The 20,020-nt window shown below is 35.2% G+C and overlaps 1 protein-coding gene across 3 annotated transcripts in view; it reads left to right on the top strand.

Moving 5' to 3' along the window:
* TBC1D9 (TBC1 domain family member 9) overlaps positions 1 to 19,895 on the top strand; it is a 68,182-nt gene extending 48,287 nt beyond the window's left edge. For 2 of the 3 annotated variants that reach the window (XM_039338926.1, XM_039338925.1), the window contains exon 21: positions 232 to 2,492. In XM_039338926.1, coding sequence (XP_039194860.1) covers positions 232 to 936 — 705 coding nt within the window. In that variant the 3' untranslated portion in view covers positions 937 to 2,492. Of the gene's footprint in view, positions 1 to 231; positions 2,493 to 19,666 lie in introns of those variants that run through there. The other variant, XM_039338927.1, reaches the window with a different exon arrangement.
* The last annotated feature ends 125 nt before the right edge of the window (positions 19,896 to 20,020 follow it).

The raw sequence follows: 20,020 nt of genomic DNA, 5'->3' as shown, positions 1-20,020 counted from the left end.
GTGTATGTGTAAAAAAATAATCTCTTACAGACATAATATGTTTTCACTATGGAGGTATTTCTCTTGGGCCCCAGCAAATAGTCTGGGAACACTTGATAATGTCATTATTGAAACTAGACAAGTGTTGTCTAATTAGTCTGTTGGAGGAAAAACAGCTAAGAGCCCCATCTAACCATTGGATTTGAACAGGATGAACAGCAACAAAGCATTATATTTATCTTTTACATCTAGGAGCAATTTATCGAACTATGTAAGACCATGTATAATATGTTCAGTGAAGACCCCAATGAGCAGGATCTTTATCATGCAACTGCAGCTGTGACAAGTTTGCTTCTAGAGATTGGCGAAGTTGGTAAGCTATTTAGTGTCCAATCGATTAACGACGTTGAGAATAGCAGTAAGACCATTCCAAATGTGCTGATTCAGAAGAAAGGGAGCCAGCAGTACCGTCTTGACCAACACGATCATTTTCAAAATGGTTTTCTTGATGAAGAGGAGAATATTTGTGGTGACAGTTCACAGATGGAGGATGTTAAACTGGAAGATTCTTCTCCTAGGGATAATGGAGCTGGTTCTTCCATGTTGATTTCTGATGATGATACTAAAGATGACAGCTCCATGTCTTCGTATTCTGTCCTGAGCACAGGTTCTCATGAGGAGGAAAAGCTGCACTGTGAAGACATCAGTGAAGACACTGTTTTGGTACGAAACAGCAACCCAGCTTCTTTGCCAAGAAGGAATAGTAGTATTGACAGAGACTGGGCTATCACCTTTGAGCAGTTTTTGGCTTCCCTGTTGACTGAACCAGCACTTGTGCGGTACTTTGATAAACCAGTGTGTATGATGGCAAGAATTACTAATGCTAAGAATGTGCGAATGATGGGAAAACCCATAATATCAGCAAGTGATTATGAAATCTCTGCTATGTCAGGCTAAATCAGACATGTCAAACCCACGACATCATGTGATGTCGTGCAACGTATCAGGATGGTTTTGCCATTACCGGCAATGGGGTGGGCGCGGCTTCCGGATGATGCCTCCACCCCGCAGGCCGGCAGTTTGACACACCTGGGCTAAATGGACTGGATAAGTAGAGTTTTTTAAAATTCTTTTAGGTTTTTGAAATATTTATTATAGCCTACACAGGTCCTGGTGTTCACAAAATTTATTAGTAATTGTTTATGTAAACATATTAGGATGTACAGTACATCTATTTTATTTTGAATTATTATTATTTTTTTGTATAATGGGAAATATCATTAAAATGCTCGTCTGAGTCAGTTGAAGGGAAATCATTGTCATTGGTATATGTATTGTTAGTCTTGCTATCCCTGGATAAATAGTGAAAATTTGTTCAGTTCTAATTTAATGAACACTATATGTGTATGTTTGATAGACAGATCTGAAATGTCTTAATAAGGAAGGAACCTTAATAATTTAGAATAGTGCAAATACAGAATATGCTGCAGTGTATTTGTAGAGTTCCTTTATAACATTTTCTTTATAATTTGGCAGAAGTAGCACTCTATTAGTATAGCTTTTGTGCATACAGAGCTGCTTCTCTCTCAACTAATTAAGGGGAAATTGGACAGGAACTCCGTTTCTGCACTGCAGCTGTTGTGCCTGTACAAAAATAGATTCAGAAAAAAATAGAAAGAGATGCTGTCAACTTGAAAAGTAAACTCTGCAGCATACGTGATTAGGTGTCTCTTGAAATATTTTTTTTAAGAAGTCTTGTTATTTTTTAATACTTTTTAAAACATTCTTCGGGGATACTGCCAGGAACCTTTCTTGATACCTGTCAACATCCTGACCTAAACAGGTAATGGTACCCCTTTTTAAAAAAATGAGACTTTTTAAAAATTCTGTAGATAATTCTGTTTTATTGATACTTTAATCCTAAACATCATAAACTTAGTGTACTGTAGATGACAAATTCATAACCGAATTGCATAATCCTTCATTAAAAGTTATTAGCAAGAATGTAACCTGTAAAATAGCTGCAAGAAAATGTAATCAAATGTTTGACAATTTCAATGAATGAAACCGTCACTTTATTTATAATTAACAGAATGTGTTGAATGATAAATGGAGCACCTGCACTTTGAATTCTTGCTTACTTTTCAGAACCATTAGTTGGGCACAACCCAGTACTAGAGAACATGCAGTACAAAAAACACATACCCAAGTAATGACTGAATGCCAATAGAAATGTGTTCTGCTCTTTGCAACCTGTCTGTTTAAGCAGGAGAAGAAATAATGCTTTAAGTAATCCTACACAAATAATCTCAATATGGGCCCAGTACCCTTGTAAGGACAGGATTGTGTCTAGTTTTTTTACACATTCATAGGTGATTGAATATGAGTAATTTTTATCTGCTTTAACTTTGTTCACTGTCTTCAAAACTCATTTTTTTTCTTTTTATGTATTATATATTATTGTAATTATCCTTTTTAAAATTAAAATATTGATTTGATTCTTATTTAGAGTACTTAACTGTCTGCAGTGTTTTTTTTCAGCAAGGAACCCTGAATGTTAAATTACAATTCTTCTAATCTATTTTCAACAGAATTTTATGTTAGAAATTTAAATTTGCCACTGGAGAGTGACAGCCTCCACGGCAGATAATATGGGGGAAAATGGGGGGAAAGCCCGGGATGCATCACTGGATGATACTGCACAAATACTAAGTCTGCATATATTCTTATAAGATCCACTATACAAACATGTAGTTATCTTCCAAGAATATTCTATTGAGAATTTTTTAAAAAGGAGTTCTAATACATAGCTATGTTTAGGTGTTTTTAGTGAGCATATAGCTTTAGCAGAAAGGCTATAATAAGAAAAGACCAACAGAAAAAAATAGCTTATTGAATTATTAGTTATTGATTAATTGATTTCAACTACTAAGAGCTGAAACAATTTTAATTTATAGATACCCACCATTGCATAATATTTATAGCCTGGGATAAACTTAGTGTTTGAATCATAAAGTGACCCCAAGGATCATTTAATCCAACCCTCTATATTATGCAGGAAAAAATAAGTAAATTATCATTAAAATAAAGCTGTCCAGCTTTTTCTTAAACACCTCCATAGGTAGACTGTTCCATTGCTGTATACATCTTACCATCAAGAAATCTTTCCTTATATATTTATAAATTATGCAATTTTTATCCATTATTTCTGGTCCTAGTTTCTGTGGCAGTGGCAAATAGTTCCTGTTTTTCTTATCTCTTTAATACACCTGAATACAGATATTATGTCTCTCATGGCTCATGCTCAGCTTCTTATCAGTGAATACAAGTCCTTCTCCAATTTAGTGCTTCTGTGCCATTTTTCTTTGTGTATGTGCACCTTGCTTTTTTCCTCTAAATGTAATAACTTACATTTGTTCCCATGGAACAGCATCATGTTCCATTCAACCCAATCTTCCAATCTAGACAGATTAGATTGCAATCTGGTTCTGTTATGCCGTGTGTTAACCAATTTTGTTTATTTTTTCTAATGTTGAACCCAAAAACATAGGAAAATAACATAAATAGGTCTATCCCAAGCAGGAAATTATACGTATTATAATTATTTTGCAGATATTATTGTGTTCCAGTTTCATTTTTGGTCTGGTAAAGAAATATTAATTTAATCCATGCTAATCCAGCTGCTTGGTAGTATAGAACCCAGTCTGGTAGCCCAAATTCTCTGTTTTCTTTTGCTTCTTGCAGTAATTTCAGTCTTATTCTGGCTTTGCCAGATGAATTTCAGAATCAGTGCATTTAACTCATAAAAAAAATTCTCTAATTTTGTAGGTATTGTTTGGAATAGCAAAAGTAGTTTTGGTAAAATATTCATTTTCACCATCGCTATTCTTCCCAGGATTGATAATTGTAATTTTTTCCATCTTTCCAAATCTAATTTTATTTGTTTTAATAGTTTAAGATAATTATCTTCTTTTAATGTTGACACCTTGCTGTTAACTTTCTTACTATCTGGAGATCTGTTCTTTCTGACAGTTGACTTTTTGTCTATCTGTAAGATTTTTAACTATCACTTTAGTTTTATCTCTGTTTATTTTCAGTCCTGCTATTTCTACAAATTCTTCAATCTTTATCAATAATTTAGGGCTTGTCTTCAAGGGATCTTTTAAAATAAATACCAGATCGTCCGCGAATACTTGTAATTTATATTTTTCATCTTTTAGCTCCATACCTTTAATTTTTGGATCCTGTCTAACATTTCTATTCAGCACTTCCTGAGTTAAAATAAATAATAATGAAAATAGTGGACACCCTTGTCTTGTGCCTTTTTTAATATTAAAATTCTCTGTAAAGTCTCCATTTACAATTACTTTGGCCGTTTGTCTATAGTAAATTGTTTTAATTATATTTATAAAATTTTCTCCAAAGTCCATATAGCTTAATTGTTGTATTATAAATTGCCAGTTGACATTATCAAAAGCTTTCTGCACACCTAAAAAAATAATGCTATTTGTTTCCCTGGATGCATTTTGTAATATTCCAAGTATCTAAGATCATTCTTAAATTATTCTTTATTTGTCTCTTTGGTAAAAATCCATTTTGATCTGGATGTATGAATTCAATCAAAAATCTCTTCAGTCTTTCTGCTATTATTGAAGCAAAAATTTTGTAATCTGCATTTAATAAAGATATTGGTTTATAATTCTTTATCTGACTCAAATCTGAATCTTTTTTTGGTATTAAAGTGATATTGGCTTTTATCCATGTATTTGGTAGTTTGGTCTCCACTAAAACTTCATTACATATTTCTTGCATTAGTGGGCTTAGTGTATTTTGTAGGCCTTTGTAAAATTCTGCAGGAAGCCCATTTGGGCTTGGTGTCTTGTCATATTTTTTTTTGTCTTTTTATAGCTTCTGTCAGCTCCATCATTGTTATTTTCTCATTTAACATGTTTTTGAAGTTCTCTGGAAATTTTGGTAAATTAGCATTTTCTATATATTGCCTTATTTTTTCTTGAGTACCGTATATGCCGGAGTATTAGGCGACCCGGTGTATAAGACGACTCCCGTCTTTATCGCCAAGCCGCATTCCTAGAACGTCGTCTTATATGCCGGAAACTACCAGTATTTCCGGTGTATAAGATGACTCGGCGTATAAGATGACCCCCGTCATTGGCGCTGAGTTTAGCGCTTCTGGAAGTCATCTTATATGCCGGCATATACGGTAATTTCTTCTTTATCATAAATTCTTTAATTAATTTTTTTATTATATCATTTTGGTATTGTAAATCACCTCTCACATCTTGCAATTTATTTATCTGTTTTTTCTCTTTCTTTTTTCAATTTATAGGCTAACCATCTGCCCAGCTTATTAGCATTTTCAAAATGTTTTGTTTTGCTCTTTTGATTTGTTGGGCCATTTCTTCAGCTTCTATTAAGTTTAATTTGTGTTTTATTGTCTCCATTTGTTTTTTAAGCGTCTTCTTTTGTGGGTCTCTTCGTAATTCTAATTCTAATTTTGTTAATTCTTCCTTTAGCTTCATTTGTTCTTGTTTTTTTTTCGCCATGTAGGTTATGGCTCTAAAATAAGCTTTGTATCCCAAACGTTTTGGAGTGATGTATCTATCTTCTTTCTTATTTTCTTTAAAGAAAAATTTCATTTCCTTTGCTACTTTTTGTATAAATTTTTTCTCTTTCAGTAAAGATTGATTCAATGTCCATCTTAGTTTTTTCTTTGTTTATTTATTTATTTATTTATTTTATTTATTTATGAGACTTATATACCACTTTAAGTGTGAGCACTCTCTTAGCGGTGTACACCAGTAAGCAACGTATATATATATTTACATTGCCCCCAACAATCTGGGTCCTCATTTTACCTACCCCGGAAGGATGGAAGGCTGAGTCAACCTTGAGCCGGTGAGATTTGAACCGCTGACCTGCTGAACACAGTCAGCTAAAGTGGCCTGCAGTACTGCACCCTAACTGCTGCGCCACCTCGGCTCTTTGTTCTTCTCCATGTTATCTTTATCAGATTGTGATCCGCCCATACATTAGTTTCTGTCTCAATCTCTTGTATGTTCATTCTTAGTTCAGCAGATATCCATATCATATCGATTCTAGACCATGATTTAGGCCTATTTGAGTAAAATGTGTATTGAGATTTCTTTGGGTTTTTCTCTCTCCACATATCCTGTATACAAATTTCTTCTGTCATTTTAAAAAAAGCTTGTGGTAGAATGTTCCTACCTTTTTTCGCTATTATACTGCTTCTATAATCTAGCTTTCCATCTACAACTGTATTAAAGTCTCCTACTAAGCAAATATTTTGATATTCCATTTCTACTATTTTGTTATGTAGTTTTTGATAAAATTCTTCTTGTTTGTTATTTGGTGCATAAATTGCTACCATCAATGTCTGTTTTTGATTTAACATTATCTCCACCATTAATATTCTTTCTTCTTCATCTCATAAATTTGTTTTGGGTTCATTGTTTCTTTAATATATAAAGCTACTCCTCTTTTCTTTTGTTGTGCTGATGAAAAGAAGAGCTCCCCAATTTTCGGACAGTCCAGAAATTTATAATATTGTCTTTTAATATGTGTTTCTTGAAGACAAACTATATCCATTTTTAGCTTTTGTAGTTGTATAATTTTTCCCCCTTTTACGGGAGAGTTCAATCCATTTATATTCATTGAAAGAATCCCATTATCCTTCTCCATCTTCTTCAGTTATATTTAGTTTTTATTCTTCTAGTTGTTCTTATCAGTCTCTGTTCTTTTCCCTTTACCCCTTCTTCTTGATTTATGTTTTCTATGTTTTCTGATTAAATTCCAAACTTCCTTCTTCAAGAAAACCCCGTGTCTCTCATTAAATTCCATTGCTTTAAAGACAGAGTCCAATCTGTGTCTTTTGGAGTCCCAATTGAATACGAAACCGTCTGGCATCAGCAATCTAAAATTCACTCCTTTTTGATTAGTTTTTTGGTCAAGAACTGATGTCTCTTCGTGAGTCCCTTTCTAGGTATCTGCTTAAAGACTACAATTTCTTTTCCCTTGTATTGCAGTGGGTCATCTCTGACTCTTCTCAATACCTCATCTCTTACTGATTTTTTTGACAAATCTACCGTGTACCTCTTTAGACACTTTGTTTCTTCTTGCATAGCTTGAATTGACTCTAAATGTTTGATCAATCTCTCCTTCCATTTCCTGTTTTCTAGTTTCCAGCACTCCAGCTAGTAGTTCTGTCATCAAGTCCGCAAGATTTTCTTCCTTATCTTCCATTATGTTCTGAAATCTTAAAAAGTGAAATGCCTTTTCCATTTCCAAAACTGCTATTGAGTATTAACCCTTTGCTCATTCTTTGTAATCTTTTGTTGAAAGTTTTCTAATTGAGATTTCAAGTCATGATTTCTTCCTTCATTTTATCAAAGTTATCTTTCATCTCTTCATGATTCCTCTTCATGTCTTCTTTGTGTGAAGTACTAGCCTCCTGGATTGCTTCTAATGTAATTTGCATTTCCTTCTGGAAGCTGTGGGTTTTTTCTTGTAACATTGTGTCGATTGATCTCTGATACATAGGACTGGGAGGTAGTAGACGATGGCACTGAGTATGGTTTTTTGCTAATTTTAGCTAGATTAGAAACACTCATTTTTATTCCCACTCTCCAGATCTCTTCAATTCTAATATATTCCCCAGTTATCAATCTTATACAAAACCTTCAATCTTATAATCAATATTACAATATGCCCTTTAAGTTTGTAGTCCAGTTATGTCCTTCAATCCAACTCCAAATAATTAGCCAAAATTCCAACATTATCAGTCAGCTCCAATTTGTAGGCCAAAAAGAATCCTGTTGTATAAAATTTATAATCCAAATGCAATCACCACTATTTCTTCTGTCTCTAAATAGTTCTTGAAAATAAAAATCTATAATCCAATAGATTCCCCATGGAAAAAAGGGAAGAAAAAAAATTATAATCCACTTTTGTCCTTCAGCAAAAACTCCAAGCAGTTATCCAAGAAATCAAAATCATCAGTCACTCAGGGTTTATAATACTCAAGGCCTTACTATTCCAAGTTAATAATCCATAGAGCTTCTCTCAAAGAGAATAACCAAGTGTCAAGTTTGTTCTGTCTCTGAATAGTTCTTGATATTGCAGCTCAAGCAATGTTTGAAATCCAGGAAAATCAGCTGGCTTCAAGGTAGTTTATATTTATAATCCATCCTGCAGAAAAACAGCCCAAAGAGTTCCTCTTCTCTTCTTTTCCAACTGCAATCTGCAAGGCTGAGAAGTTCACACACATCAAAAAGCCTAGCTTACTATCTTTATTTAGGCTTCAAACCAAGGTCATTATTTTCAAACTATACAGAGTAAAAGAAAAAAAAAGTCTTGGTGTTCCTCTTTCTGCCATTAGATGTCATTAGAAGTCTATCTTTCGACCAGGACTTTTTTCTCGAGAATTCAGTCTGATAGATTTTCAAGCAAATAAAGTTTCCAAAATATTTTGTCTCCCAACTTTTTCAATGTTACAACCTTAAATTATTTCTGATTTGATTTTACAGTCTATTTTCCTCCTGAAGATATTAAACTGCCACCATTCTTCTAGGGGGAGGGGCGCCAAGAACCACCCCCACCCTCTTGATTCTGAGAGCTTTGCCCTTTGCGGTTCTTTTTTTCCAGGGAGATTTTTTTTAAAAAGTAGAGCAGGAAAAAAAAAATACTCTCACCCAGTTCCAAACACATTGCTTAAATTTGCTAGTTGATGCTTTTTTCCCTGGCTCTCGGGAGCTTCCGACTGGCTGCCAAACTGCAGCAGTCTTTCACCAGCTGGTTTAGAGGACTTCCTCGGATTGAACAGATTGACCACAGTCAACCCGTGATCTATGAGGATCCCCTTTTTCTTCCTTGCCTCTTTGGGGCATCTTTAGGCCCTTTTTGGGCCCTCAGCAGGATGAAATTGAATGCGGGAGGCAGAGCCCTTCTTCCCTGAATCCCTCTCGCTCCAAAGTGAAACCGTGGTAAACATGGCTAAAAAAGTGGATAACCCTTAGACACAAAAGACTACTATGCCTAGAAGGACATGATCTATAACTTGGATGGCATGCCTTTCTATGGTACGGGAAGAATAAAATCCATAAATACTTTCAAAATCATATAAGAAATGCCTTGCTTTTGACATGGGAAAAGATAAAAATGAAAATTTATATGAAAATACCAGGATGGATCTCGACAATGGAAGCGTTTGTGCATCCAAATTTAATTAACTATGAGAAACTTGTGACATACAAAGACATTTTGAACACTGATGAGAAATTACAAACTAAACAAGAACTGGAAGAACAGGGTATTGAGCTATCATGGTGGCCACACCTGCAAATGCAAATGAGATACGAAAAAGATGCTAAAACATACGATTTCTATAAAGATCAAACAGTGTTTGACCAGATACTATTGTCATCAGATGAAAAACTGATTAAGAAACTCTATACATTTTTGTTAAACCTGAAGATGGAAGATGAACAAGTTAAAGAAACAATAACTTGGGCAAAATTTTTTGGACACAATGTAGAATTAGAAAAATGGCAAAACTTGTGGGAAAGAAACTATAAAATAACAAGGGCAGCTAATTATAAAGAAAATCTATATAAAATGTTTTATAGATGGCATTTATCATCTGCAAGATTAGCAAAAATGCTTAAAAACATGTCTAGTAATTGTTGGAAATGTAGGCAAAAGCCAGGCACATACTATCACCTTTGGTGGACATGCCATAAAGCAGTGATGGAGAACCTTTTAGAGACTGAGTGCCCAAACTGCAATCCAAAACCCACTTATTTATCACAAAGTGCCAGGGCTGCATCAGCATTGTGGTGCCCTCGGGTTGGGTGGGTGTGGCCCACTGTGTGGGCGTGGCTGCAGTGGTCATGGCAGACTGGGTGAGCATGGCATCCCCAGGGTGCCAACACCGCTTGCTCACTCCCTGCCTTGTCGTTTCCAAACGCCACGTGCTCGCTACTCTGGCGAACTCTGCTGGGGCAATGGTGTGTGTGCCCACAGAGAGGGCTCTGAGTGCTACCTCTGACACGCATGCCATAGGTTCGCCACTACTGCCCTAAAGCAAAAAAATTTGGTCAAAAATACACGTGGTCACAGAAAATGTTAAGAAAACATGTACATTTTAAGCCAGAATTATTTCTTTTAGGTATAATTACAGAGAACTATGACAAAAAATGTGTGTTCTTAATATTACACGTATTAATAGCAGCGAGAATTGCATTTGCACAGTATTGGAAAAATGAAGAAACATAATCGGAATTAGATATAATCAGGAAAATTTTAGATTGTGTGGAAATGGATAGGGTCACACTGAAAATGAAAAGGAAAGAAGATACAGAATATTTCCAAACATGGGATAATTTCTATAAATGGCTGGAAAAATGGAATAGAGAGTAGAAATGGAAGTTGTATTTCTATTAATGTTAAATATGTGAACCCAGACAACATATTGTTTATTAAGCACTAAAGATTTGTGACTATAAAAACTTAATAAAATATTTATATAAAAAAGAAATATTAATTTAATTTAATCCTATGTTAGTATAAACCAAACAGCCATGTTTTGCGTTACATATTGTGTGAACCCAGATGGTATGGTCGCTTGCTATTTCAGTCTGTGGTATGAACTAAAAACTGAAATAATAAACTGTAGCTCAGTTAAGCTTAGTTAAATGTATTATGCAATTATAACTGGTATGATTTTATTAATACTGTACCTATATGTCAGATTTTTAAAAACTATTCAGCTTGGTTCTATTTGACTGCAATCCTCTTATTGACATATTTGCATTTGTATGGGAAACGTATGTAACTATTCAAAATTGTTGCACTACAAATCAATCACAAAAAGGACATATTAAAAGATATGCCAAAAAAAGAGCTAGCAATTGGAAATGATAATAGTAACTGCATTAAAAATACAAAATTTATTTAATTCTACTAAATATGTATCAGTTACTATTTCTTTCAAAAATGTTAATACATATATAATCCATTAAAAGTAAGTAATAGCTATGGTTTTCTTAGATGTAAAAAATGCCTTTAATAACTTTGAATGACCATATTCACAGTTTTAAAAAAACAATGGTATGCTTTTTTTTTACATGGATCCGAACTATCTACAAGGAACAAACAGCCCAGATTTTATCACAATGACAATGAAAGGAACAATACAAAGTTGCCTCTTTCTTCTTTATTTCTAATTACTTTAGAATCATTGGCAAAGAAGATACAAAATAACAGAATAATGATATAATGCTGTGGATATAATTTACTTGGACTTCAGTAAGGCATTTGATAAAATAGACCACAACCTACTACTTGATAAGATAGAAAAATGTTGCTTAGATAGCATCACCACCAGATGGATTCGAAACTGGCTGACCAACCACACTCAATGTGTAATCCTCAATGGAACTGCATCTACATGGAGGGAAGTATGCAGTGGGGTACCCCAAAGCTCTGTTTTAGGCCCAGTACTCTTCAACATCTTCATCCATGATTTAGATGAGGGGATAGATGGGGAACTCATCTAATTTGCAGATGACACCAGCTTGGCAGGAATAGCCAACACGCCAGAAGATAGGCTTAAGATACAGAAGGATCTTGACAGACTTGAACATTGGGCGCTATCTAACAAAAAAGAAATTCAGTGGTGAACAAGGTTCTACATTTAGGCAAGAAAAACCAAATGCACAGGTACAGTATAGGTGGTACCTCACTCAATAGTAGTAACTGTGAGAGGGATCTTGGGAGTCCTAGTGGATGATCACCTAAATATGAGCCAGCAGTGTACTGCAGCTGCCAAAAAAGCCAACACAGTGCTAGGCTGCATTAACAGAGGGATAGAATCAAGATCACATGAAGTGTTAAAACCACTCTTCAATGCCTTGGTAAGGCCACACTTGGAATACTGCATCCCGTTTTGTTCACCACGATGTAAAAAAGATGTTGAGACTCTAGAAAGAGTGCAGAGAAGAGCAACAAAGTTGATTAGGGGACTGGAGGCTAAAGCATATAAGGAACAGCTGCTGGAATTGGGTATGTCTAGTTTAATGAGAAGGATGAGGGGGTGACATGATAGCAGTGTTCCAATATCTCAGAGGTTGCCACAAAGAAGAAGGAGTCAAGCTATTCTCCAAAGCACCTAAGGGCAAGACAAGAAGCGATGGAAACTAACCAAAGAGAAAAGCAACCTAGAAATAGGAAGAAATTTCCTGAAAGTTAGAACAATTAATTAGTGGAACAACCTGCCTCCAGAAGTCGTGAATGCTCCAACACTGGAAGTTTTTAAGAAGAGAGTGGCCAACCATTTGCTGAAATGGTATAGGGTTTCCTGCCTGAGCAGGAGGTGGGACTAGAAGACCTTCAAGATCCCTTCCAACTCCGTTATTCCATTCTATTCAAGATTAGAGCTGAAAAGATGCCTTGGAATATAAAGGAGAATTAGAGGCTATCAAATCAAGAGCATAAACTAAAATCATATGCAGATGTTATAGTTACTCAAATGATTCTTTAGAATTGATAACAGAATATATATAACAGTATGGTTTATTATCAGGATATTCATTTAAATAAAATCAAGATCCAAATGTTGACATGGAACCTACCTGAAATGAAAGAAAAATATTTACAGCAAAAAAGAGCTTTAATATTACTATTAAAAGACGAGATATTGAGTATTTATTTAACAAAAATGATAAAAGATTTATTTAAAATAATTGAATTGTAAGATAGACATGAAAAATAAGATAGACATTTCAGGGTGGAAATCCAAAAGTTTCTTTGTTTTAAAATAATATTATATTTTATTAGAATTTTCTAAATGTACTGCTTGATGTTCATGCATCAAGTAGTTATTGCAATTTATTCATCTTTATTTATAATCCATAATTTGAGCCATATAGGTTAGAAATTATTTCATAATAACTTGACTTAAATAATAGCTTATTTAATATTGACATAAATTTTAAATTTATATAAAATAGTCCAACTATTTTATAGTTGGACTATTTCAGGGTGGAAATCCAAAGTTTCTTTGTTTTAAAATAATATTATATTTTGTTAGAATTTTCTAAATGTACTGCTTGATGTTCATGCATCAAGTAGTTATTGCAATTTATTCATCTTGGTTTATAATCCATAATTTGAGCCATATGGGTTAGAAATTATTTCATAATAACTTGACTTAAATAATAGCTTATTTAATATTGACATAAATTTTAAATTTATATAAAATAGTCCAACTTATTTTAATGTCTTTTTAATTTTTTCATTAATTTTACAATGCTTTTAGATGTTATTTTCTGATTTTTGTTTTTCTTTATATTTCCAAAATGAATACATTTGAAGAAGAAAAGCGTAAAACAATTTCTATATTACATGTAGCTTCCTTTGCTGAGGCACTTATAAACAGTCTTTTTGGTATCAAATATACACATATTTACACATATACGTGCACTACAAGAAAATCATGTTGTGGGTGCTGCATTAAATACGGAATATAAGGAGAAAACCTGTTTGGCATGCTACTTCTGGAATATTTTTTAGCAGGAGGCTTTCATCCATGCTGTGATCAAGTACCAAGACCTTCTCCCTCTCATTTTAAGTTTTTGAAGCATCAATACAGCTGTTTTTATATTGTACAATGCACTGACTGCAGTTTGAGCAAAATGGTCATTCCCTTGTCTCCATGAGCAACAAGCCCACTGAAGACCTCTGACTTGCAATCTCATGGGGAACAACTGTCTGGAGCATTTGTGGGGTAATCATGTCTTCTCCTTGTCCAGAGAGACGTTAGAAAGAGTCAGTCTAATTCTTCATTACACCACACTTCGCTTTTCTTGCAGTTTTCTTCAGTTTGCCATTTTTTCCCCAGAAGTCCATTTTTATTCTTTCCTATTTGTATGTCTCTGGATTGATCTGGTATGGGATCAATCTAAAGCAACACAGTTTCAGATTGGGAGACTTGAGTACAGTCTGGTGGTAAACTGAAGAAAACTGCAAGAAGAGCGAAGTGTGGTGTAATGAAGAACTAGATTTGACTCTTTGCAATTTCTCTCTGGACAAGGAAAGGACATGATTACCCACAATGTAATTGCAATGTAAAACAAAGAGGGATGAGTGAGTAGAACAAAAGTATTTATTTAAATTGATACACATCAGAGAATGTACATATCAAGTTAGAACACAGGCGGTAAAAATTACAACTATAGCACGCTGTATCAAAACAGTAGTTCTGAATTATTTCATCTTAACATTTTCAATGTAAAGAGCCATAATTTTTATTGCTTTTATAACCACATACAGGAGTGGGCACAATTTGCCTTAGATTGGTTTCTGCTCACCAAGTTTCTCACAGTAAAAGAAGAGAAAGAAAACTAGAACATAAAAAAGCATTTCTATTTATATCCCATTTTTCATTCAGGAGTTCGAGGTGCTACACTTAGAACTCCCTGAGATAAATTGGGCTGATGGAGAGTAAGTAGCCCTATGAGACTCAGTGGTTGAAAATGATGAGAACCTGGGTTTCCCTATTCCCAATCCTATGCCTTAACTACAACACCACATTGGTTCTATTAATACCAAAGAAATGAGCTTGGACAAATGCAAATAGAAATAGGAAAAAAACATGAACAGGACATAACATTGAACACTGACATGCTTTTGTAATAATGAGAGGTCAAGCAGCAGCAACACTCAAAGTTGCAATTAAGTATTTATAATCTTGTGAGCCAGCCATTGATTTTTCTAATGCTCTTCTCCTAGTTCCGGAATCAGTTTAATGTTTTCTTCTAATTTTCTAGGGCAATTTTACTATATTTTTATGTTATTGGTCACTTTGAGAGATCAAGCTATTCAGCAGTGTCACAAGTTACACAACAAATTAATTGTGATTCAAATTCTCTTTTAGGAATGCATACTTCAAAAAATAATTGAAAAGGACTTTACAACAATTCTCCCATTGAGTGATTATAAACTCACTCATAAGTATGAACAAAATATACCCTGAAACACTGTAATAGATACCTATCCTTTGGGAAATGGAGAACACTTGGGCATTGAAAGAGATTTAGGTTTGTCATTGCTCCAATGCATTGTCTCGCAGTCCTACACTGAATACATACACAACAATGATGTGTAAAATGCATTAGTTGACCTTGCCTGATTTATTTAATCTCTTATACTATAGTTCAGCATCAAACTCTGACACTCATTCCGAATCGATTTAGAGAATAGTCTTAAGAAATATGTAATGAGAATGCTTTGTACAAAATAAAGGAAAAAAGTAATCTGCCTGAAATTTAACAAGAACATATTCTATACTGCAATCATTGCTATCCCAATTTCATCACATTGTCTTAAATCAAAGTGGCATATTTAAATTTTTATAAAAGCTTAAAATCACCAATATTGACTCCATATAGATCATTCTCTATATATTCTTCAACCTCTCATGTCTTTGCTTATAATTTACTTCACTTGTTGTAGCTGCTTAGCTTCTTCCCATGAAAGATGTTTCTTACTCCATATCAAGCAATAATTGATATCCTGCTATGCCAAAAATCATTTTTGAAACCCTCAATTAGATGGACTTGGCATACCACTTATACAAATACTATTACTGAAAATTCTCAATTATAATTATTAGCAGGGTAAAAACATCATGCTATAAGTTTGTGCCTTGTTTTAATTTTTACTTAATATTAATTTTTTTCCATTTAATATAAGCACTTTTTTGTATCACAAACCTGATAGATTAAACACTGGTTTCTGCTTTAACTAGTTTAACATTCTTTATATTTTATTAAACACTAGCTGTACCCAGCCACACATTGCTGTGGCTTAAGAAAGAAAAGAGAAAGCACACATTGTAATATGTTTAATTTCACAATGCTTATGGGTATACAATATTTTTTGTTGTTCATTGTGTGTGCAGATATAGAGATTACGTCCAACAGATGGTGCTGTTTTTCAAAAAAACATATTTTTACCTGTCACAGGTGTGACATTTATAAAATATAGGGATATAAAAACACGTGTGTATTCAAATGCAATGTTGTGTCAAAATTTCAAAGCAATCAGTGAAGAATGTTCGGAGATTTAAGATTTTGAACAAATGAACATTTACATTTATATATATATATATATATATATATATATATATATATATATATATATATATATATATATATATATATATATATATAAAGTCAATCAGATAAAAATAAAGAGCTCTGGGATGTAAGGTAAAAGGTTTTTTTATTAATTGCTGAGCTTTCGTTAACAACCTGTTAACATCATCACAGCAAAGGGCTAAATGAGAAGGGGGGGAGTATGTGCATAAATTTACATAACAGTTAAACAACGGTTGCAGTAAGGCATGTGCACATAATGTGCTTAAGAAGCTCTTAAAGGCAAAAAGCAGTCAGTCTCAAGGCTATTTTCAAAAGTCACGCTTGTCAGCTGTTTAGCGCGTAGATCCAGCACGCCTATCAGCTGTTCGGCACGAGGTTCTTAGGGCTTCGTGCTCAGTCTTGTGCCGGCTGGATTCCTTCCGTGAGGTGCAGCTTGGGGGTTCGTCTCGCTCTATCGCGTGCAGGAGCTGAGCAATTAATAAAAAAAGCCTTTTACCTTACATCCCAGAGCTCTTTATTTTTATCTGATTGACTTTAAATGTCCATGCCTGGGATTCCAATATTCAAAATTATTAAAGATACATATGGACGGGGAGTATTACAACAAGCCAGATATTGGGAGAGTTTATCCAAACGCAAGACTACCAGCTATGAACAACTAGCTTTTTTACATAACTGCATCCACAACAACCTCCCACCAAAATCTTTATGCAAGAAGCCTCCAATTAAATCACCAGAAGGTTATGCAGCAGTTTGGCAGTTCCAACGCTGCATCATGCGTGCCATGATTAATCACCATCACAGACGCACTGATGCCCAAACTACCAGAATCCAGCACCATCGTGAACAATGCCGATCCATCCTCACCCTAGAACATTTCAACATCCTCAACTTCTTAATACACCACACAACCCAAAGAGCACGACATCGCAAAACAGAGACACTTCAAAGAAAAACTGAAAGCTTAATCACCTCAAACAAGAAAGAAGCCCCTGAAAAATTGGTACACAACCTTTCATCTAGGACCTTGACCAGTCAACAAACCTCACTGTTACAACATGATGTTATACCAACCTTAAGGATGCCAAACACCTTGATTTTGCAGCTTCATTTGAACCAATCATTCACCACATTGAAAGCAGTGAAGACATTAAAAATACCATCAGACAACGAGTATCAGGACTGCTTATCAACCACAGAACATACCACACGTTACCAAAATCTGAAAGCAGAGCTTTAGAGGATCTAAGAAAAGACAAATCCATCATCATCCTCCCAGCTGATAAAGGTAGATCTATAGTAATTCTAAATAAACATGATTATGACCATAAAATCCTTGATCTACTTAATGACAAAACTGCATCACCAACAAGGATCCTATGACATCACTCACCAACCGAATTAACAATACTTTAAACAGACTCAAGAGGCAAAACAGAATAAAAGACGAAGACCTCAGATCTATCCGACCCAGAGACACGGCCATGGCACGTATATATGGACTCCCCAAAATCCACAAGATAGGAGTTCCTCTTAGACCTATCGTGTCTTTCAGAGGTACACCCACCTATGGCCTAGCAAAGTGGTTAAGCTTAAAACTCAAAACACCTGATCAGCGACTCCCTAACCACGGTAAAATACTCTGAGGATTTTTTGATGAAATTACGTACATTAAAGGTTAGTGGCGATGAAATCATGATCTCATTCGATGTAGTATTCCTCTTCACATCCATTCCCCCAAACCTAGCCATCCCTATTTTTAGAAACCTTCTGCAAAAAGGAAAAATACAACACCCCAATTCTCCTAGCACAGAGGACTACATACAATTACTGGGTTTCTGCCTTCAAACTTATTTTACTTACAAAGACACAACTTATGAGCAAGTGAAAGGCACACCCATGGGGTCACTCATTTCAAGCATCATCGCTGAAGCAGTACTGCAGGATCTAGAACGTGTTGTCATGGCTGATTATCAACCCAGTTTTTAAAGGGTTAGGTACGTGGACGACACCTTTGCAGTCATCAAGCGATGTGATACCACCACGTTCTTACAGAAACTGAATTCATTCCATCCAGACATCCAATTTACAGCAGAAGAGGAGGACAACACCTTACCCTTCCTGGATGTCTTGGTCCATCGCCTTCCAAATGGCAACCTATCAACCGTCTATTGCAAAACCACTCACACTGATAGAATTCTCCACTACCAAAGCAATCACCCTATATCACATAAAATCAGCTATTTAAGAACTTTATTCAAAAGAATCAAGACCGACTGCAGCACAGAAACAGCAAAATCTAAAGAGAAAGCATATCTTCTCAGCATATGCAAACAAAATAATTACCCACCAAGTTTCATTAAATGTTGCTGCAAAGATAAGACACCACACTCAAACTACAATGCTCCAATTAATAGAACTTGGGCAACAATCTCATACATCAATGGAGTCTCAGAAGCAACCGCCAGGATCCTTGCCCCATACAATATCAACATAGCACACAAACCCAACCAAACGTTACGTTCCCAGTTGATGCGACCCAAAGAACCATTACCAACCAGTGATTTGTCCTCCATCGTATACAAGATCAACTGCAACACATGCCAATGTAACTACATTGGAGAAACATCAAAAAGACTTAAAACCAGAATACATGAGCATATTTTGGCAGTAAGAAGACTGGACCCATATAGCTGAGCATGGCCACACTTTTAACTTTAAAGGAGCAGAAGTTATTGCTCATGATTTCACCAAAGGAGGCCATCTTTTAAAAGAAACTTGGTTTTCAGACTGTCATTCTATTAATAGACACATAGACCTACTACCTCCTTACCAAACCCTAGAAAGACATTTACAAAAACATAAAATACCTAAACACTTCAACCCAACCAATAATAACACAAAACACCACCCCACCCACTTATCAACACAATAGATATCCTTTCTACAACACAATCCTTTTCATCAAACCTAAGTAAAGAATATAATTCTAACACAAGCATGACAACTCACACAACCAACACATCATGTTCTGATATTCTCACACACAGAAACAACAACCCCCCTGACCACAACATCCAGGACACAAACATCCAAAACACAAATCCTGCAACCTCACAAGACACTCACACACAACAAAACATACACACACAACACCTAAGTAACAACAGAATATTAAGACCAAGACCAAACCCCCCCTGCAATGAAATATGACTTATCACATTCAATGGAACAAAATATTACAGCCCAATTCCCAAACACCACAAAACCACCCACAACTAACAAGCATAACAAACGACCACACACAAACATTCCAAATAACCGTACCCAACGAAACACACACACACAGTAACCCTACACCAAAGAAACTATACAATCCAAGAAACTGGCTTCCTTAACAGAGACGATTTCACAGCTTCCTAAAAAGGGGGAGCGAGGACAGGCAAATCATTCACAAGCCCCACGTGGGCATCTGCTTTCTCTCCCTACAGATCCAATCCCTCAGCTCCTGCACGCGATAGAGCGAGACGAACCCCCAAGCTGCACCTCACGGAAGGAATCCAGCCGGCACAAGACTGAGCACGAAACCCTAAGAACCTCGCGCTGAACAGCTGACAAGCGCGACTTTTGAAAATAGCCTTGAGACTGACTGCTTTATGCCTTTAAGAGCTTCTTAAGCACGTTATGTGCACATGCCTCACTGCAATCGTTTAACTGTTATGTAAATTTATGCACATACTCCCCCCCTTCTCATTTAGCCCTTTGCTGTGATGATGTTAACAGGTTGTTAACGAAAGCTCAGCAATTAATAAAAAAAACCTTTTACCTTACATCCCAGAGCTATT

Source organism: Crotalus tigris, unplaced genomic scaffold (assembly GCF_016545835.1).
Source record: "Crotalus tigris isolate CLP2741 ecotype Arizona unplaced genomic scaffold, ASM1654583v1 scf7180000017725.2566008, whole genome shotgun sequence".
Lineage (NCBI taxonomy): Eukaryota > Metazoa > Chordata > Lepidosauria > Squamata > Viperidae > Crotalus > Crotalus tigris.
The sequence above is the reverse complement of the archived record's forward strand: the minus strand, read 5'-3'. Positions and strand labels throughout refer to the sequence as shown.